The sequence below is a fragment of the Pelodiscus sinensis genome, chromosome 27, assembly GCF_052426305.1.
Source record: "Pelodiscus sinensis isolate ZL-2025 chromosome 27, ASM5242630v1, whole genome shotgun sequence".
Taxonomy (NCBI): domain Eukaryota; kingdom Metazoa; phylum Chordata; order Testudines; family Trionychidae; genus Pelodiscus; species Pelodiscus sinensis.
In genome coordinates this window covers 6,251,844-6,279,403 of record NC_143078.1, presented here as the reverse complement: position 1 = coordinate 6,279,403, position 27,560 = coordinate 6,251,844, and the positions used below count along the sequence as shown (strand labels likewise).

Below are 27,560 nucleotides of genomic sequence, written 5' to 3'. Positions count from 1 at the left end.
AAAAATGGTCTGAAATCTACCAAACAAGCACAGCACAGGCAGCTGTGGCATAAAATTCCGGGGTGCATCACCTCATCAGTGCGATCCTGAGAGACCTCCCTCATGCTAGAGGGCACCAGTTAATGTCAATTCCCTTTCCTGTGGGACAATACAGAGGGATGCAGCAAATCTCACCTTTATCATCAACACCTTTGATGCCAGACTCTGCTGGGACCACGACAGGTCTGTCACGTCTTGGGGGGTCAGCCAGCAACATGTGTGGAGCACCCCCTGCATGGAACAGAAACCAGATGTGTTCCTAGAGCATGAGTCACAATCGGATTCTCAAGGCTAAAGCTAGACTGTCAGAGATACGGCGGAGAGAGCATCGCCAGGGACTCTGTACAACCAGCGTGGTACTGTGCAGGGTAATCCCAGCACCTCAGTGGCACTGTATCAGCAGTGATGCTGTACAGAGTGACTCTGGATTAGCAGAGACACCGAACCATCAGAGTGAGACTGTAGCATGGTCCTGATACTGTGCACAGCGACTCTGTTCCATACAAAGTGATCCCCTACCATTAAAAACATTCAGCTCCACTTGCAGGGTCTTTCCACTGTCTCTGTCATTGTGATATCCTGTCCCACATGCATACAACCCAGCGTCCTCCTCTTCCAGCCTTCTGATTGTGACTTGAAATAGTCTTTCCTGGGGCCTCTCAGAGATGGATATTCTGTCTTTGTAAGTCTCATCGATGTACGGAGAGGTCGAAATCATGGTGACACAGGCCTTTGTGATCTCCCTGCACCAGAATTTTCGCTCGGACATGTCCTCCACAGGACATATTATAGTAATGGATTTTCCAACCTCACCGGTCATTTGAACGCGCCGTCTTGCTGCATTCGAAACTGATGACACAGAGAAAGAAGTCACAGGGCCTTAGTTATGTTCATGCACGAGGGCCCTGTCTTCTCTAAGCTAAAAGGTTGGTCCTTACCGTGTGATAACCAGTGCCAGCTCACAACATTTTGGCACCTGAGGCGGGGAGCTCAAATGATGCCCCCATGTCCCCTTGTGTGGGCCAAAACTTTGAAAGGTCTCAATTCTGCCTTTTTCCCGTTCTACTCCTCTCATGGTACTGCTCTGCTACCTACATATGCACCAGCAGCAGACACAATTTTCTACACTCTGGGTCCTACTGTCCCCCCCCCCCCCCACACACACACACAGTCTGGCACCTAAGACAGCTGCCTCAGTTCGCCTTATGGTAAGGCCAGCCATGGTGATAACTCACACGAGGTAAAATCTAAGTGAAGTCTAAGGCCTCATGACCCTTTACAAAATCATACAAGTGTGGGACTAGAAGTGTGGGTCAGCTAGTCTGGGTCCCTGCACTTAGAACAGGACTACAAAATAACTCAGCCATTCCTTGTAGGTATTTGTCTAACCTATTCTTAAAAACCTCCAATGATGGAGATACCACAACCTCCCTAGGCAATTTATTCCAGCACTGAACCACCCGGACAGTTAGAAAGTTTCTCCCAATGTGCAACCTTTGCTGCAATTTAAGCCCATTGCTTCTTGCCCTATCCTCAGAGGTTAAGGAAGACAATTTTTCACCATCTTCCTTGTAATAACCTTTTATGTGCTTGAAAAGTCTACTGTTCTGAAAGTGTAAATCAGTCTTAGAGTCAAGCTACGTTACAGCTACACCCACGTTCAGCGCCTTTTGCACAGCTAGTGTAAATGGAGAAGAAGCTCATGTCCTTTTTCAACGGACTAAAAATCTGTCCCTGAGTTCTGACAGTGAAGAATGTGGGATTTTCTAAAGCACAAATCACATGAGCTCCCTAAGCTAATTGCCCTAAGTCATTGAAGTATTTTTGGAATCTCACCCCATATTCCAAAAACCAGAGATTATTTGAAAATTCTTTTAGACCCTTACTACTGCCAGTCTTCTCACTAGTGCAGATACAGACACTCTACACAAATAAAGCCTTTACTTGATTGATATCATATGTCTGTGAATGGCTTGATTCCTGATCCTTCCACCCTCTTGGTACTGCAATGCCTGAGTTCCATTGGGACACTTTTATTTAAACTCCTTGTATTTAAACATGAAGGTTTCCAACTCTGTAATTCATTACTTCTCTAGCGTAAGAGTGCTCAGGTCTGTCAACCTTCAGCGTATAACGTAGTGTCCTTCTGTGAACTGTTTCCTGGTGGGGCAGGGCAGTGTGTGGATCTGAATGGGTGGGAATTGTTTTCAGATTTGGTAATGCTCTTTTCTATTGGCTTTTTGGGAATAAAGACTGATTTTTCTGGAGCATGAAGTACCAACAGCTTCAAATGAAGTGCACAAAAACCGGGGGGGGGGGGGGGGAGGAATCAGGACCCATGTTTTTACTTCATGCCATTCACATGCCCTGAGCTAGGCAAGAGAGGGAACCGTTTATAAATCTATTAACAATTCAATAAAATAACACCTTTGTATATAGGCAGGGTTCCTCATCCATCTATTTGTGCTGTAATCCTTTGCTGTAGGTTTGTTTTCCTACCCTATCTCTGTAAAAATGACCGAATAAATTCCACGTACTGCTAAAGCGAGGAAGCCCATGGCTAGCTAACCACAAAACAACAAGCTGAGGGACTGCTTATGATAGTATCCAAATTCTGGCAATCTCTGAGGCAGTACAGAAATCTTGATCAAAATAGGAGTTTTGCTTGAGTAAAGATGGCTGGCTGGATTTGACCTTTTTCGTAAAATCCTGGCTCTTTTGAAGTCAAGAGGAAAACTCTCATTGACTTCAATGGCATCAGGATTTTATCCCTACATCCTGAACACACTAAATCCAATTTGAAATGTGTGTTCATTTAAACGCTTTTAGGTACCCAGTAGGCCATTTTATTTAACCGTACATCAACATTGGGGGCCCAGTTCACTAACTTCGGTTTGTAAATCATTCTGCTTTAGGAACAAGGCGCCCATGATGAACATCTCTAAAATGAAAATGTTCTTCTATTCTGCAAAATTAAAGCATCATCTGAAGAAGTGGGCTGTGCCCACGAAAGCTCATGATCCCATCTACATGATTTGTTAGTCTATAAAGTGCTACCAGACCATTTGTTTTTTTTTAAGTTTAAGCTATTTATTGTTCTTGGGAAGCTACAGCAACCGTACGTAGTCCAGTGTCAAACAGTTCCTGACATATCAGGTTGACTCAGATGTCAGAGCCTTAATTCCTCCCCCCTCCCACCCCCCAAAAAAGAAATGTACAGTAAAACTCCAGTGGTCCGGCACTCCTGATAGTCCGGCACCACTTGGAACCCGGAAGTGCTCCAGGCAGCTGGACAATTGGAGCTGCTCTGCCCTGGGCTTCCCAGAGCCAGCCGCTGGTCAGTTTCAGCAGCCGCTGACTTGGGGCAGAGCAGCTGGGGTGCTGCCAAGTTGGTCCCACAGTGCCAGCCCCCCCAACCTCCCCACCCCACCCCAGATCCCTCATAGCGCCCCCCCTTCCAATAGTCCAACCTATCTGATAATCCAGCACCCCCAGGGTCCTAAAGGTGCTGGATTATCGGAAGTTTACAGTACAACGTTTTAAAAATCACACTGGAAGTTCATGGAGGGTAAAAAACCCTCTGCAATTTATGATAAAAGGAAACAGGCCCAGTAAACTGTTTAACTGAAGATGACCCAAGCTTAAAAACAAAGTTCAAAAGCATCTTCTTCTTACCTGCTATTTCCATTTGGACTCCCTGACACTCTTATTAATCTATACAACTCTTACCTTGCAGCAAGAAAAGTAACATACTGATGAAGTCCATCTTCTCCTTTTGTAAAACAAGATCTGGTGTCTCTACCGCAATAGTTGGAGCACCTTCACTGGTGGCTGCCTACTTCTCTGTGGCATGTGTTTCCAATAAGAGAAAGTTGCAAAGCACCAAAAAGGTACTGGCTAGGCTTGAGATTCTATATCAGAACCTTTCTAGCTCTGCAAATGGTATGCAAACCAGAAAGGAAGTTTTACAGGAGGCTTCAAAACGTATGGGACCAAATTCATCCCAGGAGTAACCCTACTGTGGGGTTGCACCTGGGCTGAATTATTTTCTGTATTTAGATGTCTGTCTTATCTGAACCCCACATCAAAGAGCACTCCTCCCCCATCATCCAACGCTCTAGGCGCTTTAGACATTTAGTTAAAAATACAGGCGCTGCAAACTAAAATCAACCCGAAGCAGCAACACTTCCACTTCACCTACTGCACAACATCTGGTCATCAGTTATACGGCCAATGTAGATGAAACCCCTCCACTATTCTCAGGCTTGTCTACACAGAGGAAAAATCTGGCAGTAGCTGCTGTGCATTTGTTAGCATTCACTAGCTACTCACTGTTAACTCCGGGCAGGTGCTCTGCCTACTTGCTAACACTGCCCTCAGCTTAATCCCCTCCCAAAGTGAAGCTGATTCACACGAAGGCTGTCGCCTATGTAGGCATAGCTGAGCTGGCTTTGATGTAGCTAGCTCCAGTTACGCTCTCAATTGCACGGGTCAGCATGGGCAGTAGAAGCCTACCCAGCTACGTCTACACTGCCAGTTTTGCCGGCAGTGAGTATGCAAATGAAGTGTGGATTAGTATATTGCGGCACCTCATTTGCATAATTTATGCATGAATTATGCATAAGTAGTGTAGACTTTTTCTTTTTGAGCAAAAACCCCTTTTCCTGACAGATGCTTATGCCCCCAAGAAAGAGGTTTACCGATCTGGCGGGAAAAGGGGTTTTTGCGCAATAAGAAAACGTTCACATTTATTTTTTTTCCTGCAAAAACCCTTTGCGCAAAAACAGCTTGCCTAAATTATGCAAATGAAGCGCAGCAATATGCTAATTTGCAAACAAAGTGCTTACTGGAGTGAGTGGCCCAAACTGCCCCCTCTGCTACCAATTTTTGCAGTTGGCCAAGTATCCTTGGTAGGTATGTCTACACACGCTGTGGGGACACCTTTGCAATATAGACATCTCTATGGATTCAGGCCCATTGTGCTTAACATAACCAGTATGGCAGGAGCGTATCGGGACCTTATTTGAACAGCTGGAGATATAGACTTCAGGCTGACTCCGGGTTGTTACTACTTTCAAGTTCTGCTCGAGCGGGATTGTGAGGAAGGAAGCCCTAAGGGGAAGCGAGACGCAATCCAGTGAGGAAAAAATAATGAGCAAAGCTGGAGAAGAGTGTGCGGTAGGGTGGAAAAAAAAAACCAACCAAGGGAAGGAGCCTGGATCCAGAAGGCAAATTCTCTCACCTTGCTGGTCCTTTAGATTGAGGTGCGTAGGGGTTGTGGAGAGAGCGGCTTCTCTCTCCTGCCCTTCCTGGAACTCTTCATGGTTCCAGGTTTCCATAGCTATTGGCCCGGTACCTCTCAGCCGCGTGTTATTAAAAGAAAGAAACACAGCATCACTGGCCACTGCTCAGTGTTGTTACTGAAGGAATTAACAGGGTGAGTGGCCCATGAGAGGCACACCCTTCCTTTTTTCAGTATGTATTTATACCCTTCCTTTTGTCAGTATGTATTTATATCCCTTTAGGGTGTGAGCACCCAGTTGGTGTTGTTTAAAAAAAACCAGCCTATTTTTACCTTTAGTGTGTGGTACAATAATACAAGAAGCAGTCATGCATCTCCGAGCAGGTGGCTTGAAGCAAGGTCTGCCCCTTTTGCTTGCTTCAGTGTTATCGCTAGCATCATACCCTCCTCGTAGCGAAGCAAAGCTCTCCAGTTCCTCCTGCCCGAGCTCTGATGACAAACCACAATGGCCTTCTTTTTGGCGAGGTCAGGAAATAACACTGCCTACGCTGCGGGTGTCGTCATGGAACCCGGTGGAGCTGAGAACTACCCAGAATGTTTTCTTGAACGTTAAGACTATGGGTCTGATTTTCTTCCTGTTTGCACCAGTGTCACACTGGGGCCATGCCGCTGCTGGTTTTACTGAGAGGAGAATCAGACCCCATGGACCTGAATCAAAGCCTAGGAAAATCATCGGAAAGACTCCCATTGACTTCTCTAGATTTTTGGAGCAGGGCCCATGTTGTAAACTTTTGGGTGGCTTTAAAACTCTTCACTTCTTTTTGCCCCACTCTGTGTCATGCCTCCTCTCCCTGAAACAGCTTCCCACTTTTCCAAGTGTGAAGCACCCACCGTCTTAAAACTCTCCGTGAAACTTTCCATTGTTTTTCTTTGTACCTTCTCAGGTGTGAACTAAGCATGTAAAATCCTGTTTAATCAGTTAAACATTAACATTAACTGGTTAACGTTAATCAGTTAAATGACCCATAGTTTGAAAACCACTGATTTAGATTCAGATTTTGAGTGTCACAGACTGGCTCCCGGATAATCCCCATCCTTCTTTCATTGTAATGAGCAAATTTCAGCACAGGAGAGAATCTTGGTCCTTTAATGCATTGCTGTACAATATAAATGTACCTGGTGTCTCAAGAGAGTTCTAGTTTTGAGTAACAAAAAGTAAGAAATAACTCCAAATCCCAAGTGTTTTTTTAACCCTTGCCTACCCCCATAGCATTCACCCCATGCAGTATAAAAGTATACAGAAAGTAAACCGAATAACTGATCTGCTAAAATACAATCATATTCTTTATTAGCTGCGAAGAAAAATTCAGGTTACTTGTCTGGTCTATAGGTTGTGCCTTGAAGATTAAAAAGCTCATAGAAATCAAAAGAGTCATGCTGTTCTAAAATATTTCCTGGTGTTGTAAAATCAAATGAGATTTGAATCTAAAGTGCATCCTTAAGTCATTGCCATCCCTGGGACTGGTGAACTCCAACCAGGGAGCCCAGCCTGCAGGAAAGTAAAGGCGTTAGAGCTTTATTGACATTTTGCATCAAATGTGCTTGAAATGACACCCTTTGCTCTAATTTTTTTTAAAAAAATCAAACTTCTGAGGGTTTAACTTCCCCCAGGCAAGTTATATTTCATCTAGAAGATTCTTATTATATTACCACTCAGAACTTCATTAAAATATCTTTTGAGGAACTGAAAGATCTTGATGCAGCAAAAGATTTGACAGTAAGAAAAAGTGCGGCTTGCAGATCTGTTCTTCACTGATTCCAAACACCGTATTGTTTTCAGTCGTTATTGCTTTGTGCTTGTGCTATCTCCAGAAGCAGTTGTCCTGGGACTGGTGAGGAATTTGCTAAGCATTTCCCTCGGCTACTTTGCTTGCCTGAAGCAGGAATGTGCTGTAAGCCATATCGGCCTCCTCCTTGGAACCCTGAGAAAAGGAATCACATTATTCAGACTTCCCCAGAAGAACCAACGATGAGGCAGAAACGAACACGTAAAAGTGCCACATGCAGCCAATGTCTAAAGAGACTGTCTTATCCAATACAAACAAGGTCCCCAGCATCTCATCAGAACCTTTTTGTTATGCTCTTGCCTACTCAAGAGGTTCAGGGTGTCAGGATCAACTTCAGAGAAATGTTGGAAACTTGGAATTCTTTGCTATATTCCCTTCACTGCATCCCAGTTAGTTGTGTTAAAACGGCCATTAGATTTGCCTGTTCTAAAGCAAGTGCCAAAGTTGCTGTTTTTGCACAATTTTCTCATGGCATAAAGACCTCTTGCACCTCTCTTGAGTGATGTTCAGCTAAGGACCTCAAAGAAATATACAAACCTTAGTTAATTCAAAGCTATTAGAGAGCCATTCTTCATGGAGACTTTGGACCTTGCTCTCTATGCTCACCTTTTTGGTCAAATAGCCTTCTGGGAATGCTGCAAAAGTTTTGGGGGAGGTGTAAGGAGTAAGGTGATGCTTTGATTTACTGGTTGTGTTCCTGGTGCCATTAATTTGTAGGGCACCTAAAACTGTTTGTTACAGATATTTTTTAATAGCTGTCACCAGCTAGAGGAACAGTAATTCAGCTGTACAGCACTCCTGTGGGAATGTGAGAATATCATGATATCACTTTACAGTTGAGCAAAGTGACTTGCCTGTGATCATACACACAGTCAGCGGTGGACTTGGCAATAACCCACAGGAATCCTGGTGTCTAATTCTCCCACTCAACCCACCCTACAGCACTCTGCATTAGAGATCTGCTTGACTGAACAGGGAAGAACCTGAAAGCAGCTGGATCTCTGTGACAGGCTCACAGCTTCTATTCACCCTGTAAATCTAGCAGTTTGGGATTGATCCTTCTCCTCCCCTGGTCTCAGGCATTCAGAACAATAACACTGGCTAATTTTCCCAGCTGCACTGAAATCATGAATCAAAGCTAAGGCCAGGTCTACAATGGTGGGGAAAATCAATGTGAATTGTGTAGCTGGAGTTGATGTACTTGCACTGATTTTTCTGTGGTTGCCCCACAGGAGGAGGTAGATGAGAAAAATTGAATGCTGAGGGTGCTCCCATCAACTTCCCTTACCCCTCGTGACAGCAACTTGTACTGGTGCTGATGGGGGCACCCTCAGCATCCGATTTAGCGGGTCTTTACTAGACCCACTAAATCGAACTGCAGAGGATCGGTCGTCAGAGCATCAATCCTCCGGCAAAAGGAAATGTGGCCTAAGTGACTGCTGTTGAGTTATCTCTATAGTGATGTGGGTGCTGTAAAGGGTTAGAAAGTCCAGTGTAGAGGCTCCAGATGAGATGCTTAACAGGCTGCTAATGGAGAAGGGAGTTAATCCTGAATAGGGCAAAGGAAAAAAGAGGAGCTTTTTTTGCTGAAGCTCTAGAGAAAGAAAAACAGGCTGCGGCACCTTAAGTTATATATTCTAGCTGTTCTTACCCTTTTCACCACCTTTGGTTCTTCTGCACTCTCAGTATTGGCAGGAACGGTTACAAATTCTGAAATCATAGGAGATGTTAGAGTACCGGGCCTGGACAATCATGCAGCATAGACCAAGCCCCATTTATTCAGTAGCTAGTTTGTCCTAAACTGGTACTGATGTTCAGGGTACAACCACCTCTCTAGGCTGGATGTCAGCTTGCAGCAGTGGTACAATAAGGCTTTTGCAAATGCTACCCTTCCTTTCCTTTCGACCAACTGTGCTGTGCCTGTGTTAAGTGCTAAGCAGCCCTGCACATAGTCAGGGAAGGCCCTAGATTTCTAGGGAAGAACAAACATTTTTGACGTTTCTTTTCAGAAGTTTTATTGTCCCTTTTCAAAGATGATAATCACTAGCTGCTCTGTGGCCCACACTCTCAGGGTATGTCTACAGTACAAAAAAGATCGAAGCTGCCGCTGTTGATCTTCCAGGGTTTGAATTAGCGGGTCTAGTGAAGACACGCTAATTTGAACTGAGAGGGGCACTCGAGTCAATGCCAATAGTCCTGCTTCCATAAGGAGTAAGGGAAGTCGAAGGGAGAGTGGTCTCCCTTTTACTTCCTGCAGTGCATACGGCACCAAAAGTCGAGTTAAGGTACTTCAACTTCAGCTACACAATTAACGTAGCTGAAGTTGCGTATCTTAATTTGACCTTACCCATAGTGTACATGTACCCTCAGTGTGGTGATCTAGGTGCTGGAACTTTTAGGCTTAGCATTCAAACAATAACCCCAACTATCAAAAAGAACTTATTTTAACCATTTCTTGCTAAGTTAGTGCTTGTGAAAGATGCTGAAGTCAGAAATCTGGAGACCAAGTCTTGATTGCTCCTGTTTGTGCTTTTACACACCCATAATGGGTGAGGCCATTGGTCCTTCTAGCCCAGTATCTTGTCTCTGGCTGGTGCCAGATGCCCTAGAGGGAATGAGCAGAACAGGGCAATTTCAAGTGATGCACGCTTCATTCAGTTCCAGTTATTGGCTGTTGGAGCTTTAAGAACACTGGGACTGCATCCTCGCCCATCTTGGCAAATAGCTGTTGATGTACCTCTATCCTTCATGAACTTTTCTATATTCTTTTTTAACCTAATTAAACTTCTGACTTGCACAACACCCAATGTCAACAAGTTCAAGAGGATAACTCTGTTGGGTGAAGCAGTTCTTCTTTCGGTTTGTTTTAGATCTGCTCATAATTTCACTGGAACTTACTTCTAGTGTGTTATATGAAGGGGAAAATAACACATACTTATTCAACAAGAGTGGTCCAAAGTATTCAAAGTGTAGGCCTCGCAAGCATTTGTCCAGGGGCATTATTTCTTTTTTACTATCTATACCTTTCCTAATGGTTCCTAGCATTCTGTTAGCTTTCTGTTGACTGCCACTATACATTGAGCAGATGTTTTCCGAGACTATTCACGATGACTCCAATGTCGTTCTTTAGTAGTAACAGTTAATTTATTTTGCTGTGTGTAAGTGAGATTATTTTTTCCAATGTGTACTACTTTGCATTTAACATTGTAAACCTTTCTCGGAGAATCTGTTTTGTATGTAGTACATCTTAGTCCACTGTAGAAACCATCCAGTTTGCTGTTGGTTGCTAGATACATTTTTAATATATATTTTGCTTTTCCACAAGAAAATAAGAAAAGATCCCAGCACCTACTCTATAGCCACCACCTCAGTTCAGAATCCTCTTGACATGTCCTGTTCCTTAGGTGAGTCATTGCTTTACCCCAAGATGTGCTACAAGTGGTAGAGTTTTAATATGCAACTTACCATCCACTCCCCCAATCTGCGTCTCCTGAGAATTATTTATGCCCGCATTCTCCTTCGCTCCCAGCTCTCGTGGATTGTCAAACTCGGACATGCTAATATTTGTTCTGTAGCTTCCAACCGAAACCAGCTCTGTTCAAGGGAGGAATGGAGCAGACATGTGCACACAACATTGTTTAATACAGTGGGTGCCTTTGTTTGATACTTTCAAGGAAAATACCTCACTATTGGCCATAAATTCTCCCTCCCTTATTTCACATACACATTTATTAGCACCAGATGATGACCTGCAAAAGATGCTGATGCTAAGACTGTAGCAGTCGGGTATTTATCTGAGCCTCACTGATATAGAAACCAGGCTAGCTGTGTAAAAAGAACAGTCTTCCTTCAAGCTTTCTGCTATGGCCTGATTTTGAGAGAGACGCGTCTGGAGAGCTGAGCACAGGTCAGGAGGAGCAAACGTGCGAATGCCAGGAAAGACACCACTCCCTTTGCAGCCTCATTTACCATGTCTGTACAATGGGTGTGAAAATCCTCACCTTACCACTGCCTCATGGAGGGGCGGGTAGGTCAATTCGCTAAACATAAAGTGCTGTGAAGCACAATGCTATTACTGAAGCCAGGTCATAAATATTATACCTTGCCAACCATTTCTTTTTATACGGAGTGGCTTTGTTCTGGGGTTAAAGAGTGGGATACTGTTCCCCACTGTTTCTATATGAGTGCTCTGATGGGGCGGGGGGCTCACAGGACCCACTCAAACAGGTACCAAGAGCATTGTTCATGTCACATGCCCGCTACCCCGAAATCTCCAGTATTTCCAAAGCTCTCTGGGAGGCTAATAAAGTAAGTTGTTAGGACTCACCTGTGCGCTTCAGGAGCTTGAATTTAACAACAACAAAGACTGTACCAAGGAGTAGACACACAACAGCAATGGGGATCAGGACTGAGAGAATCACCTTAGAGTTGTCATGTTCCTGCGAGCTGGAAAAGGAGCAAATGTGTAGTACTCTTGTATGTTCATGTGACTTTATACTGATCTATACAAGACTGAATCACCTAGGAGATCCGGTATACAGTAGAAAATCTATATAGAAACGTGCACAACAATGGACACAGAAATGCCCAACATGGAATTGCCAAACCTGCACCGTCCTTTGTGGAAGATGAATCTGAGGAACTGTCCTGGATTGAAGTGTCATTAGAGGAGGTTTTGGAACAAATAGAAAAACTTAACATTAACAAATCTCCAGGACCGGATGGCATTCACCTAAGGGTTCTAAAAGAACTCAAATGGGAAAATGCAGAACTGTTAAATGTGGCTTGTAATCTATGCTTTAAATTGGCTTCCATACCTACTGACTAGGGGAGATCTAATGTGACACCAATATTTAAAAAGGGCTCTAGTGGTGATCCTGGCAATTATAGATCAGTAAGTCTAACATCGGTACCAGGCAAATTAAAAGAAACAATAGTTAAGAATAAAATTGTGAGGCACGTAGAAGAACATAATGTGTTGGGCAAAAGTCAACATGGTTTCTGTAAAGGGAAATCATGTCTTACTAATCTAGTAGAGTTCTTTGAAGGGGTTAACAAACATGTGGACAAGGGGGATCCAGTAGATATAGTATACTTAGATTTTCAGAAAGCCTTTGACAAAGTCCCTCACCAAAGGCTCTTGTGTAAATTACATTGTCATGGGATAAGAGGTAAGGTCCTTTTTTGGATTGAGAACTGGTTAAAAGTCAGGAAACAAAGGGTAGGAATAAATGATAAATTTTCAGAATGGAGAGGGGTAACTAGTGGTGTCCTTTAGGGTCAGTCCTGGGACCAATCCTATTCAACTTATTCATAAATGATCTAGAGAAAGGGGCAAGCAGTGAGGTAGTAAAGTTTGTGGATGATACAAAACTGTTCAAGATAGTCAAGACAGAAGCAGACTGTAAAGAACTTCAAAAAGATCTCACAAAACTGAGTGATTGGGCAACAAAATGGCAAATGAAGTTTAATGTTGATAAGTGTAAAGTAATGCACATTGGAAAAAATAACCCCAACTATACATATAGTATGATGGGGGTTAATTTGGCTACAACAAATCAGGAAAAAGATCTTGGCGTTATCGTGGATAGTTCTCTGAAAACGTCCACACAGTGTGCTGCGGTGGTCAAAAAGGCAAATAGAGTGTTAGGAATTATTAAGAAAGAGATAGAAAATAAGACACAGAATATCTTACTGCCCCTGTATAAAACTATGGTACGCCCACATCTTGAGTACTGTGTACAGATGTGGTCTCCTGACCTCAAAAAAGATATTTTTGCCTTGGAAAGGGTTCAGAAAAGGGCAACTAAAATGATAAGGGGTTTGGAGCAGGTCCCATATGAAGAGAAGCTAAAGCGACTGGGACTTTTCAGTTTGGAAAAGAGGAGACTGAGGGGGGGATATGATAGAGGTATATAAAATCATGAGTGGTGTGGAGAGGGTGAATAAAGAAAAGTTATTCATTAGTTCCCATAATATAAGGACTAGAGGACACCAAATGAAATTAATGAGTAGCAGGTTTAAAACTAATAAGCGGAAGTTCTTCTTCACACAGTGCACAGTCAACCTGTGGAACTCCTTGCGAGAGGAGGCTGTGAAGGCTAGAATTATAACCGAGTTTAAAGAGAAGCCAGATAAATTCATGGACGTTAGGTCCATAAAAGGCTATTAGCGAGGGGATAGAAATGGTGTCCCTGGCCTCTGTTTGTCAGAGGCTGGAGATGGACGGCACGAGACAAATCTCTTGATCATTGTCTTCGGTCCACCCCCTCCGGATCCCTTGGTGCTGGCCACTGTCGGCAGACAGGCTACTGGTCTGGATGGACCTTTGGTCTGACCCAGTACGGCCATTCTTATGTTCTTATGGAAAAATCATAGATTGCCAAAGTTCAGAATTGAGTGGGATTGTTTTTAAGAACAAAATCATTGCATTCACATAATTCTATTCATTTAGAGAAGTCAGAGCTATTCATAAACAATTGATAAATTATCTCAACATCCCAGTGAGGCAAATATTTTTATCCCTGTTTTGCAGATGGGGTAATTGAGACACTTAGGGCAAATAGGCTTCCCCCAATCCCAAACGGAAGGAGCATCACAGCTAAGAATAGGATCCTAGGTTTCTGTGTTGTTCTAGCCACTAGAACATGTTGCAATGTTTCTACCAACAGAAGCCTCTGACAAATCAGTATTTGCCAAATGGCATTAAGAGAAATGATGGACGGAAGTAAAAAAGTTGAAGTGCAGAGTGGATTCTGGGTTAGGATGATTACTGTGACAAAGCTCCTAATTTCTCAAAATGGGTCCTGCACTTCTGGGTATAGAATCATAGAGCTGGAAGAGACCTCACAAGGTCATCAAGTCTAGCTCCCTGCCCAAAGCAGGACCAATCCCAACTAAATCAACCCAGCCAGGGCTTGATGTAAAAACCTCTAGGGATGGAGATTCCACCACCTCCCTAGGGAGCCCATTCCAGTACTTCACCACCCTCCTAGGGAAATAGTTTCTCCTAATATCCAAGCTAGACCTCCCCCACTGTAACTTCAGACCATTGCTGCTTGTTCTGCCATCCGTCACCACTGAGAACAGCCTCTCTCCTTCCTTTTCAACCACCCTTCAGGAAGTTGAAGGCTGCTATTAAATCCCCCCTCACTCTTCTCTACTGCAGACTAAACAAACCCAAATCTCTTAGCCTCTCCTCATAGGGCATGCACTCCAGCCCCCTAATCATTTTGGTCACCCTCCGCTGGACCCTCTCCAATGTATCCACATCCTGTCTATAATGGGGGGCCTGGAACTGGACACAGTACTCCAGATGTGGCCTCACCAGAGCTGAATAAAGGGGAATAATCACTTCTCTAGATCTGCTGGCAATGCTCCTCCTAATGCAACCTAATATGCCATTAGCCTTCTTGGGCTACAAGGACACACTGTTGATTCCTATCCAGCTTCTTATCCACTGTAATCCCCAGGTCCTTTTCTGCTACTTAGCCAGTCAGTTCCCAGCCTGTAACAATGCTCGGTATTCTTCTGTCCCAAGTACAGGACTCTACACTTGCATTGAGGTAGCAGTAGGCTAAATATTATCTTTCCCCTTCTGGGGAAAACAGCAGCTCCTGATCTAATTGCTCACCTCGGTGGCTCTCTATAGCGCTCAGCCTAGTCTACATTGTCATGTTTTGTCACCAAAAACTGCCTTCCGGTGACAGAAAAGGGAGAATGTTTACACTGTAATGCAACTTTTGTCAGGAAAAACACCTGGTTTTGGTGACACAAAACCTCCACCCGTGCCAGAGTCTTTTTGCTTTTCTCCTCCCTTTATTGTTGACAAAGAGCCAGTGTAGATCTGTTGTTTGTTTTGTCGGGAGAAAATATGAACTGGCTTCTGCCAGTATCTCACAATGCCTGCCCTGATGGCCGTGCTCAGCGTATTGTGATCTCTGCTGCCCTGTAGGCATGTGCCCCTCCCCTTTCAAAGCTCTGTTTGTGGAACAAACAAAGAACAAATCATTGGACTGCTTCTTTTCTTCCCTGCTAGGAACACTGTGGCAGGCAGGCTGCTGCTGCAGGAGGAGGGCTGGAGAGACTCCTGTGCTGCTGTGACATTCCTTAGCACGAAGAGCTCACAGTGCGATGAGGGAATCCTAAGAAGAGCAGGGATCAGTTCTGCCTTCCCACAGCACTGCACTGTGGGACACTCACTCACCTTGCTTTGCTCTATTTGTTAACAGGGTGCTAGTGAGGTGTCCGTGAAATGTTGACAGTAGGACGTAGAAAAATCAGTTTGATCAATTTTTCACTTTTGGCCACTTTTGCATGTTGACAGCACTTTTGTCGCCAAACCTTCCTAATGTAGACAAAGCCTAACTCCTTTACTTCAGGGGCAAGCCATGGTCTGATTTATTCACTCTCATTATTGGCAGAGCAGGGGGAGAAATCTTTTAGTCTCTAATGGTCTCTCCAGATGTGGAGACAACAGACTAGATTTTTTTAACTCAGTTTCTCCCTGTCTAGCAGGGGTTTACCTCCTTCAAACTTCTGGGATCCGAAGTGGTTGTTCCCTAGCAGGGCCTTCACCTCTGTACCTACAGGGATCCTCGCGGTACCTGACAGCATCTCTACAGTTCCTGCTCTCCTGTAGTACATCCTCCTCTCACCTTGCTTGGCACCCCATCAAACTGACTACAGGGAAGGCTTTTAATCAGTTCCAGCTGGTCCTTGTTTGGCTCCAGGTGTTCAAATCAAACCTAACTGTCTCAACTGGTTCTAGCAGGTTCTTGATTGACTCCAGCTGTCTTAGTTAAACTGGGGTCACCTTGTTTGATTTCCAGGGAAACAGGGACTTGTTTAACCCAGGACAAATATACCTGCTTTTTGTTACTTTCTTGTAGTCCTCTACCCTCAGTCAGTCACATTATCCAAAGCTGATCCACAACTTTGATATGGACCAAAATTGGCTGGGAAAACATGACCTCTGACCATATGTAGTATTCAATGGAATTGAACATAGATCAGAATACACAAGAACCATACAAGTGAATTAAGTTGTAAAAAAGGACAGAGGTTGAATGAGGCAGGGGAACTCTTGCTTTTTTCCAAAACACTTTGGAACAAAGTTTTCAACAGACTGACCTTGGTGAAGAACTGTCAGCTGGGAAGTCAGCTCTTTTTCCAGAACCACTGTTTGAAATATCAGGTTCTTCATAGTCTGCATTGCGAGGGATGGTACCTTTAGTTCCGAACAAGTTGTAGACGGGAATGGGTTATTTGGGTCCAGCATCACAGCAGAGAGGCACAGAGAGAAAAACAAATATATTGTCAGCATCTGATTCTTAGGTAAGTCAATTTTCAAAAGCACCAAAGTCTCTTTTTCAAAATGTTCTAATTGATTTTCAGTGGGACTTTGGCTCCTAGTGTCTTTTTTAAAGGGGAGTCTTTGTCAAAATACCTTGTCAGAAAATCTTGAGTGATCTTTTGAGCCATGTATTTTAAAAAAAAAACATTGTTTATAATCCCTACCTATATAACTAGTACACTCCAGAATATGGCTCACTATTTGATTTGCTTCTCCCCATTTATCAGGCATGTTACTTTTTGCAAATCACTCATACAGGATGTGCTTCCCTTTCATTTCTAGCCACTGGCTCTTCCTGGTTCTCATGCATTAGTTAACACAATGATATTGGGTTTTATGTTTCCAACACCACATGCTTGTGTTTGCCCCCAGCTTCCTCTGAGCCCCTATCCCAAGAAAAATCTTTTATTTTAAAGATTTTGAGATGGAGTGGAGAAATAGTTCCTCATCTGTAAAAGAGTTTAACAGTCTTTTGTTTCTTGCTCCCTGTATTTTTATCTACATAGACCAGAGGTGGGCAAATACTGGCCTCCAGGACAGATTCATTTTCCCAGGGTTGTCCTCTGTAGGGCTGCTACCACTATATTTATCTGAGCCTCTACCGGTACAAGTGATTGCCACTCCCATTGTTCTGTGGATCGCCTTTCCCAATGGGAGTTGCTGGAAGTTGTGCAGCGTGAGACACCACTTCTTGCAGCTCCAATTGGCTGGGAATAGTGATCCGTGGCCAATGGGATCTGCAGTCGCCTGTACTTGCAGAGGCACAGGTAAATATAGGAGTGGTAGCCTGCTGGGCACAAACTCTGGTGGACCACTACCGTTGTATTGCCCACCCTGCTATAGACTGTTAGCTTTTTGTGGCAGGTATGTCCTGTTCTGCCCTGCTAGGAACACAGCAGCAGGCTGCTGCTGCAGGGGGAGGGCTGGAGAGACGGCTGTGCTGCTTTGATATTCCTCAGCTTAAGGTCAGTGCACCATTAAATATCCTCCTGCCCCCGCCAGACGTAGCAGGGGAAGAATGTTCCCACCGGCCTCCTGTCCAAGAAAAACAGAAAATACCGGACTTTACATGTCCAGTATTTCTGGATTTTTTTTACTGGACAGAGGCAGCGAAAACTGGATTGTCTGGGCAAAAATCGGACACCTGGCAACCCTAAGCATGGCAGGATCCAGGTTCTGGTCAAGCAGTCTCAGGGTGTGTCTAGACTACATCCCTCTTTTGACAAAGGGATGTAAATTAGATGCTTCGAAATTGCAAATGAAACCGGGATTTGAATTTCCTGTGCTTCATTTGCATATTTGTGTCATGGCGCTCTTTCGAAAAAGCGCTCTTTTGAAAGTGAAACCGCAGTCTAGATGCAGTTCTTTCGAAAATAGAAGCCTTTTTCAAAAGATCCTGTAAACCTCATTTTTTGAGGAGTAAGGGATCTTTCAAAAAAGGCTTTTCTTTTTGAAAAAACCGTGTCTAGACCGCGGGTTTACTTTTGAAATAGCGTTTTTCAAAAAACCCTGCCATGCGCGAATGTGCAAATGAAGCATGGGAAATTCAAATCCCGGCTTCATTTGCAATTTCAAAGTGTCTAATTTACATCCCTCTGTCGAAAGAGGTCTAGACGTACCCTCAGTGCTGCTGTAATACAAATAATAACATCTAGGGGGCTGCAATGCAAAATATTGGGGCAGGCTCCATTCTTTTTACTGGCTAGTAACCGAGATTGGAAAATGGAAGAATGCTGTGACCCATGTGTGAATGAAAGTTAGGGATACATGTTGTGAATACAGTGAGAGCCTTAGTGAAACAGGAAGTGTTGTCTGTCCTAGACAAAGAGCCGGACGATGTTCTAAAAGGCCACCACTTAATTGAGGTTCAGAGTAGTTTCTCTCAATGAAATGACACCATTTTGGGTGAGCATTGTGACGGCAGAGAAAACCTGGCCTGTTTTTGCCCTGTGGTAAATTCTTAGGCTCACCTCCATTTACTCTCAGGAACACGGCCATGGTTTCTCCATAGTGACCCGAATGGCTCACTCCACACCAATACCACCCTTGGTCCGTCTGTGTGACTTGGTTAAAAGTTAAGTAGAGTGTCTTATTCTCCTCGTCACAGTTGACAGCTGGGCTGGTTTGGTTTTGCTCATAGGAGACGAGAGGTTTGCAGCCCCTATTATTCCACTTGCACCAATATTTCTGGTAAGAATAATATTTGCACGGGTAAGAGCATGACAAAGTGACCCGTGTACCAATGACAGCATTAACCTCTTTCAGTCCTGTTAAGCCTGGTTGTCCTGTTTAGAAGGGGGGGGGGGGGGGGAAATCAATGAGGCGGCTGTTAATGATCTGAACAATTAAAATGCAGAAGTATCCCCAATATGAGCACGGTGTTAGTAATTATAAATTCCTATTATGTAACTACATGGCATAGAATGTATCTATGATGGTAAACTTACCTTATGTTGCTATCATGCACCTATATGGTATATTTAATTTTATGCAAACATATCTCCCTATGTGCCTATGTGACATTTTAAATAAATCATGTGTCAGAAAAGCTTTAAAATGTTTGGTGGAAAATTAGTGAAAACTTTCAGCTCCTTCCTCCCCCAATTTCAAACATAGTCCAAAAACGTTTCTGTGGAATTCGTGTACTTTTGAAAATCTTCCACCAGCTCTAATTTGTGCCTTGCAATATTACATGTTGCCCATTGAGATGATGAAGCTATGAATTAGAAAATAGTTCTCCATAGGAAAACAAGGCTCTGCTCTATGCTGCTGCTTTAGGAGGAACAAAAATAAAGTACACACATCACTTGCGCTGGAAGAGACACTAATCTCTACCCACGTTTTCATACCATCAATAATCTTCAGCTCCTTTGAAGATTTCCTTTCTACATCTCCATCTGTCATACACCAGTAATATCCTGCATCCTCTGCTACTAGCTGGTTCATTATTATAGTGAAGGTTCCATTTTTCGGGTTATCATGCATGACTATCCTTCCTTCGTATGAATCTATCATCATGATAAGGTTGGTTATTAATTGAGTGCACCCATTCTTTCTCCATTTGCACAAGTACTTAAGTGTGTAATTCCGACGTGGATCATAGCGGCATTCGACAGATACTGAACCTCCGATAACTCCATTGATTGTGTGTCGTCCCTGGGGCACAGCTGTCTCTGGAGATACAAAAGGGGACATGTGCTGTTAGGCTCCTCTGGTGCATTGCGTGCTAGGCTCATGTGCACGCAGCATGTGCCTTGTGTGGTTGTGCGGATGGATCTGTTCCTTGTAAAAACATTTTAAAGTAAATTGCAGGGATGCAATGTAACAGACTGCTAGCCTGCTGTAGAATCTTTCCCCTGACTTCTGTGGTCCTATGTCTCAATCCTGAATAGGAGGAACTGCCCCTTCCCCCAGAAGCCAGCAACTTAGCTTTTTTGGGAACAAGAGGAGCATTTCCAGCAGATCTAGGGAAGTGATTATACCCCTTTATTCAGCAGCACTGGTCCAATTCTGGGCCTCCCATCACAGAAAGGATGTGGACACATTGGCGAGAGTCCAGCAGAGGGCAATGAAAATGATTAGTGAGCTGGAGCACATGACCTCTGAGGAGAGGCTGATGAATTTGGGCATATTTAGTCAACAGACGAGAAGAGTGAGGGGGATTTGATAGCAGCCTTCAACTACCTGAAGGGGGGTTCCAAAGAGGATGGAGAGAGGCTGTTCTTAGTGGTGGCAGATGACAGAACAAGGAGCAAAGGTCTCAAGTTACAGTGGGAGAGGTTAGTTGGGATATTACGAAAACCTATTTCCCTAGGAGGGTGGGGAAGCCCTGGGATGGGTTCCCTAAGGAGGGGATGGAAATCACCATCCATAGAAATGTTTAAGTCTCGGCTTGACACAGCCCTGGCTGGGATGATTTAGTTGGGATTTTCCTGCTGTTAGTAGGGGGTTGGATTCAATGACCTCCTGAGGTCTCTGCCAACCCTGGGTCAGGAGAGCCAGCAAGGACACCAACTATAATGGGCGTTTCCTTGTTTAAGGTTTAACATGATTGGTTCATGCAAAGTTTTGGTGTCCCCTTCACTTGGAATCAGTGGAGAAACCTAGACACAAAGGCATGACATCGCTCCAAACAATGTCTCCGCCAAAGGTCAGAGAATCTACACACAGAGTGGAACAGTAATAGCCACAGGCGCCTCAAAAGGAACAGCAGCCATTAAGGGCAAGTCTACACAACAAGCTTTTACTCCACTTTGGCAAGAGGCATAAGCTGTGTCAGTGGGAGAGCAGCACCTGCGGACATACTGCTGGGGTGTACAGTGAGTGCATCACTTGAGCGGGGGGGGGGGGGATTTTCATACCCCTGAGCATTGTAAGTTAGATCGCCTTAAGCAGTAGTATACACCTGCCCTAAATCTGTTAGCAAATCCACCTTCGCATAGAAATACCTTTGGCTTATTGCTTACAACATCTGCTTTTTGCCCTTTTACTTTGCAAACTAATCCAGAATGAAGCAACAATGTTAATTTGCAGCAGACTGATTATTCTATTTGACTATGCCGTCGTGTCCCTAAGAAAGTGGTGGTAACTCCATCCTGCGAGATGTTTAAAACTAGACTGGAGAATAGATGGTAGGGAGCTATTCTGGGATAGCTGAGGGGGCAAACTGTATGGGCTCCAACAGATCTTTCCCTTTTCTAAAATCTATACAGTTGAACCTCTCTAGTCCAGCATTCTCTGGTCTGGCAAGTTCCGTGGTCTGGCATGATTTGAGTTAGCCAGATGTTCATTTATGGGTGTGGCCAACTTTCTCATGGTACTATAACAGTTGTTTACAGTCATCAATCCTAGCTCTCAGTGTTCTGTGCTGTTATTTAGCTCTAATTTACCCCTTCTCAGAGCCCAGGAAGCAGTGGAAGTGTTGGCAATGCTGCTAGACAATGTTGACCTCCTGTGGTTTGGCAAATTCTCTGGTTCTGCACTAGTCAGGACCCAAGGTTGCTGGACTAGAGAGATTCAACCTGTAGTTATTTCTCTTCCTATTGGAACAAAGTTTGTAAAAAATTACTTAGGCAGGCAGCATGTCTAGTGGTCAGGAAAATGTCTGGGATTTTTTCATCTGTAGTCTGCATTTAAGATACGCTGTTAAGTGGATCAAGCAATAGTTTCCTCATCCCAAGTCTGAAAAGAGAACTGGCCGTTTGCAAGTATCATCATCAGGGCTCGACCATTTAGGTAATCTACTTATCACAGGCAAGTAGATTATAGCCCGGCACGGCGCCACAGCGCAATCAGTGCATGCGCAGTGTGGTCTGTGAATGCGCAGCATGCTGAACCACGTGGATGGTGAGCAGGGCTCGCCGCGGCTTGGCGAGCCCTGAACATCATGAACAAAAGGCTAGTTCTCAGGCAGGATTACAGCGTGTCACTGTGGCCTGCTAATGGAATTACACCTTCAACTCCTAGGATAGCTTCTCTGATGAAAGCTCAAGTTTAAAACCCTGCTGACAACACACAGTGGAGATAGCAACATTGAGTCTTTGGGAAAGGGACTTTGTCTTCTTATGTATATATTGATAAATATATATATTGATAATTTATTTATATATATTCTTATTTATATATTGATATTTAAGAGCAGGTTAGACAGACTTCTATCAGGGATGGTCTGGACCAGTGTTTCTTAAACTGTGTTCTGCGGCACAGCGGTGTGACGTGGAGAAGAACAGAATTCAAAATGGCCACCCTTAAAGGGGCAGGCAACTTTTTTTCCCCTCAATAACTTTCCCCCTGACCCTTCCCCCCCCCCCCTTTATTTTGGTTCAACAAAAAATCCTTGGTGTTCCTCGTAAAAAAAAATTGTTAGGTGTTCCTCAGTCTTAAAAAGTTTAAGAAACACTGGTCTAGATGGTATTTTGGACTGCTGTGAGGGCAGGGGACTGGATTTGATGACCTCTCAAGGTCCCTTCCAGTTCTAGTATTCTATGATTCTGTGATTTGTCTGTGACAGACATATGACATTATTGGTAAATGAAAAAAACATAAAGGAATAATAAGTACAATGCTTATACTCTTATCTTTAACTAGAGAGAATCAGTAGGGTTCTCAAGGGAAACTCAGACCCACAGGAAATTAAACATTAGACTGTTGGAATGTCTGAAATCCACACACCCTGCCCATTGCTCACCTTGGTAAACATGCATATCCAGTTCCTTGGATTCTCCTGTCTCCCCATATTCTCCAACTCCGCACAAATATAAACCTGAATCTTCCTTCCTCAGCTGGGTCATGTAGATGACGAATGACCCAGGAGTCTCCTGAGGACTTAGCAAAGCTCGCCCTTTGTAGGTTGGGTTAACGTTCCCGTAGGTGTCGATGACCGTAGAGCAGCCGGTTTTCCCCATTTTGCACAGATACTTCCTGACACTAGCATACTGCGTGCCAAATACGCAATTCATGGTTACAGAACCTCCCAGCTCTTTGTAATAGAGTTCAGCTCCTTCGGGCACTTTTGGACCTGTGTAAATGATAGGCCAAGTCAGTATCCAGAACCCAGACTGTACTGCAGTTTACCACACTCTTCTATACCATGCTCTCTTGCACTGCAGCAATCAGACTTCTCTATACTACTCCAGATTGTACTATAGCCTACTCCAGTTTAGTATATCCTGCTCAACCATAGCTCTAGACACCTTTACCATACTCTTCAACCCTGCGTCATTGTGTACTAAGCCACCCCACATGCACTGCACTGTAGGATATCTTTGATGCAACACATTACTGCACATAGCATCATATACTTCTGCCTTATGTCACATGGCACTGTTTGCTGTACTGTTCGGTACTGTGTTAGGCTGCCATGCATGACTGCATATGGTGGTATAAATTACACACCACTTTTATTTTGACTGAGTAAACACCTTCCATTTAGGAGAGTAGATACATCAAGGACTGGTGGAGAATTTTGGCTGCCTTGAATCTATGTACATCTCCTTTTTTTTTTTTTTTATGGTACCTTTATACAACCATGATAGGAGCACTAGAAATGCAGAAAGCTCTTTGGGTATGTCTACACGGCAAAGTAATTTCGAAATAACTTTCCTAGCATCTACACAAGCCAACTGCTATTTCAAAACTAATTCGAAATAGTGGAACGCTTATTTCAAAATTGGTAAACCTCATTCCACGAGGAATAGCGCCAGTTTTGAAATTGCTATTTCAAAATAAGCGCTGTGTAGACGCTTGTTTCGAAATAGGGGGCCTCCTGCTTGCTGCCCTGGCCACAAGATAACTTCTGACCTGATGCCTTGCCAGAACCAGTTTCAGCTGGCCTTAAATGCGATTCAGCGTCCAATCAGTGTGGATGTGCTATTTTGAAATAGCAAAAAGCTATTTCGAAATGCATTTTGTGTGTGGACATGTTATTTCAAAATAAGATATTTAGATATTTCAAAATAACGCTGTAGTGTAGACATACCCTTGGTTATTACTAAAGGCACCAATCCCCTTGCTCTCTTGGATGTTGTCAGTTGGGTAGATTTCCCAATCTCAAATACACTTATTACAAAAGACAATAAGATAGGAAGCCCCCAGGTGGTAACTACCCTGGGAAACATCCAGCTTGACTTCGAAGGAGAGTCCTCTATCATTGAGACCAATGCCACATTTATAAAAGCCGATGTCCTTTAGCCCTAGCTTCGAGAGCTCCATGATGAAGATGCCTTGCTCTGGGAAGTCGGTGATGGTCGCTCTGCCAGCGAAATCTTGAGCAATGTAGCCATTGGACGAAATTACGGTTGCACACTGCCGTGTTGATTCCTTGCACCAATATTTTCTGTCATGTCGGTTCACATTGGTGCGAGGGTAGAAGCATTTCACAGTAACTGATCCTCCCAGCAAACCGGTCACCTGTCTGGGTCCGAATATGGAACTTGAACTTGAAACTGGCAAGGGGAAACATATTTCATGTTATTCACCACAATTCAAGTGATTACCACATGAGCATCTTCAGGCCCCAATTGAAATCAGGACTTCAGTGAGCCAGGCGTAGCTACAAACAAATAGTGTGAGACAGTCCCTGTCCCCAAAGAATTTTCAGTCAAAGTAGCCAGGACAAACAAAATAAAAATCAAATGACTTGCCACAGGTCACACGAGAACTCTAAAAGAGAGCCAAAAATTAATCTCTTGTGTCACAGTCTAGTGCCTTAACCCCCAGGCTCACTTTGTTTCAGAAAGTGCTCTGAAATGTCTGTGGTAATGTAGAGTGGTTGTTATTTGTGATACTTAAGCTGGCATGGATGAAGTAAGAATCAATTCAAACTTTCGTGCCCATTTGAAGTGAAACCCCATGGTTTTCGCGCACTTGGCTTTTTAAACTTATTTTAATTTTCTTGCAATCTTGGTTTCAATTATAGGCAGATATCTACTATATATTTGAAAGAGTCTGTCTGTCTGTGAGTGTCTGTCTATCCCGTTTGTCTGTCTGTCTGTTCGAGAGCTCCTCCTAAACAGTTAAGAGCTAGGACCGCCAAATTTGGTAGGCTGCTTCCTCTTATCAGAACTTAAAGCAAGGTCAGGGTTTGGTTGTCCCAGGACAATGGGATGTGCCTGAAATGTGATTGTTTCTCGTTAAACAGAAAGTGAAGGCTTTGCAAACAGGGATAGTTATATTGTATAATGACCACAGGGAGGCAGCAAGGGTACAGAGATGGGAATTGGGACAGCTTTAACCCCACTGGGACAGCAAGGGGCAGTGGTGGAGAAGGGACAGCTATCTACTATATATTTAAGAGAGTTTGTCTCTTTGGCTACATCTAGACTACAAGCCTCTTTCGAAAGAAAATGTCTAGACTACAAGTAGATTTTTCAAAAAAGCGAGCCGCTTTTTCAAAAGACATTCTAGACACTCTTTCGAAAAAGCACAGTTTGCATTCAATAGTGCCTTTTTTCGAAAGAGTTCTTTCAAAAAAAGGTGTTATTCCTCATAAAATGAGGTTTACCGTGATCAAAAAAACTGCCGCGTTCTTTCGATTTACTTTTGAAAGAACATGGCTTCAGTCTAGACGCAGGTGAAGTTTTTACGAAAAAGGCTACTTTTTTCGAAAAAAACCCAACAACAACCCTGTAGTCTAGACACACCCTTTGTGTGTCTGTCTGTCTCTCTCTGTGCCTGGAATGGGATTGCTTCTCATAAAACCATACCGAAGAGACACAGAAACACCAGGCAGGGGAAGGGGGCTGGCAAGGGCATATCGCCCCCCTCCTGGACTGTCCTAGCCCCGTGTGTTCTGCCCCCCATTTGCCCTTTAGGGAGGGAAGAAGGAGCTGAATCTCCCTCCCATTCATATGGGGATGCATAAAACCATACAGAAGAGAGACAGAATCACCAGGCAGGTGAAAGGGGGTCGCTGGTGTGGCCCCCCTCCCAACATCCTGGACTGCCCCAGTTATGAGCCTCCCACCCCACAGGCATTTTTTAGGGTGTGGTGGAAGGCTGCAGCTCCACCCCCCCCCCTCCACAGTTCATACCGGAACATTGTTGGCTGTTCCCCTTTGTCAGGGAGTGAGGGGAAAGTGCACAGTTGGCTGCATTCCTCATTCTGCCTGGGGGAGGCAGGGGCAAATAGGGGGCTGTAGTGGCCATGGAGAGATGCCTCTTACCTGGCCCCAAGCTACTGTGGTGAGGGAGGGCTGGGGTATTCCTCTCTCCCTGGGGGCAACCTGCATCCTGTGCCCCTCCTCCCTGGCCCCACCCAGAGCAAAGATTTAAATGAAGCCTGGACATTTTCATTTTCTTTTCCAAAAAATAATAATAATTGAGTTAAGGACCCGAGCAATGCCCGGTAAATCTTCTAGTTCTAAATAGTTGTGGAAACAGTCACTGCACTGGCTATTCTATCCTGGCTCAAACCAGCAGAGATCTGAAATGTTGCAAAGCAATGGGTCCCAGTCAGACCTACGGAACCTTTCCTTAATGATGGTTTCATCTGCTGGGTTGGTTGCAAACTCAAAAACTCAGCTTTTTTTCCATAGTTTCATTGAGGTTCAGGAACCTTGAAAGGGGGAGGCTGAATGTGGAGAGAGCCCTGAGCCTGATTTTATCTTTTGAAAGACACAATGCTAAACGGGAGGGGTAGCCTATTATTTCGGGCCACACCCTGTCACATTGATTGAGAGAAGCTTAGCACTTACATTTTCCGTCCAATCGAACCCCAAACTCAAAATGGAGCTTGGGGTTTGGAACCCAAACTACAAAATTGCAGAAAGGTTTCTGGGAGCTGCCCCCCCTGGACAAAAAAACGCAAGGCCTCACACAGCTCTAGTGCCCAGGAGATTTCAGACCATATACCACAACAGAGAGAAAAAGACGAGGAAATGAGAAAGCCCAGAAATCTGAGATATCAGCAGAATTGCCTCTAATCTGAATGGTCTCAAGAGATCAGCATGAGTGTAAAGAACATTCATCTATTTGGTCATAACTATGCCTTCAATGTACTGCGTAAGATCAGCCTTACAGGTACTGTTGATACCAAACATCAACATGCTTCTCACACTCATCACTCAGGCACTGGTTAAATACTTACTTTTTGCAGACTCCACTTGGAGGAAGGACAGCAAGAAGATGAACACCAAGAAAGTCATTTTCCTTTCAAACGCCTGGTTCCCCAACCTCTCCTGAAATCTGTAAATAACTGCATTCAGAAGGTCACGTTATTTATTTAGTAGGAGATTTAAAAATTTTTAAAGCCACCTGTTGAACAGGGTCTATGAGACCAACACCTTGAGTCACAAGTGAAGCCACACGCATGGAGTGTTACCAGAAACGTAGGAATGCAACAGTTTGTACTACAGGAAAAACAGTGCTCTAACATTCACAGCAGGCAACGGAACTTCTGTTCGGGGTACTTCTGTTCTTGGCTTTATCATTGACTCATTAAGTGACTACAAATAAGTTACCTAATATCCCTAGACCATAGTTTCCTTCTTAGTAAAATGTGGCATCAGGTTGCCTGGGATGCAGTCCAGATCAGTGAGACATTGAGTCATTATCTGTCCTGTAACTGTGGATGCCTCAA

General features: G+C 44.0%; 2 protein-coding genes across 3 annotated transcripts in view; both read right to left on the bottom strand.

Moving 5' to 3' along the window:
- The window catches only part of FCMR (Fc mu receptor), a 33,911-nt gene extending 29,356 nt beyond the window's left edge, over positions 1-4,555 (bottom strand). Inside the window, exons 1-3 of the mRNA XM_025178568.3 lie at positions 3,769-4,555; positions 559-888; positions 175-270 (exon numbers count right to left, since the gene is read on the bottom strand). Of these exons, the coding sequence (XP_025034353.3) occupies positions 175-270; positions 559-888; positions 3,769-3,805 (463 nt within the window). The 5' untranslated portion in view covers positions 3,806-4,555. The remainder of the gene's footprint in view (positions 1-174; positions 271-558; positions 889-3,768) is intronic.
- A 2,044-nt stretch (positions 4,556-6,599) lies between these two features.
- PIGR (polymeric immunoglobulin receptor) overlaps positions 6,600-27,560 on the bottom strand; it is a 38,898-nt gene continuing 17,937 nt past the window's right edge. The window contains exons 2-11 of one of the 2 annotated variants that reach the window (XM_075909935.2): positions 27,069-27,176; positions 24,088-24,426; positions 22,671-23,000; positions 19,333-19,656; positions 18,454-18,768; positions 16,261-16,357; positions 11,456-11,574; positions 10,594-10,722; positions 8,780-8,838; positions 6,600-7,263 (exon numbers count right to left, since the gene is read on the bottom strand). In XM_075909935.2, coding sequence (XP_075766050.2) covers positions 7,186-7,263; positions 8,780-8,838; positions 10,594-10,722; positions 11,456-11,574; positions 16,261-16,357; positions 18,454-18,768; positions 19,333-19,656; positions 22,671-23,000; positions 24,088-24,426; positions 27,069-27,126 — 1,848 coding nt within the window. In that variant the 5' untranslated portion in view covers positions 27,127-27,176 and the 3' untranslated portion in view covers positions 6,600-7,185. The remainder of the gene's footprint in view (positions 7,264-8,779; positions 8,839-10,593; positions 10,723-11,455; positions 11,575-16,260; positions 16,358-18,453; positions 18,769-19,332; positions 19,657-22,670; positions 23,001-24,087; positions 24,427-27,068; positions 27,177-27,560) is intronic. The other variant, XM_075909936.2, reaches the window with a different exon arrangement.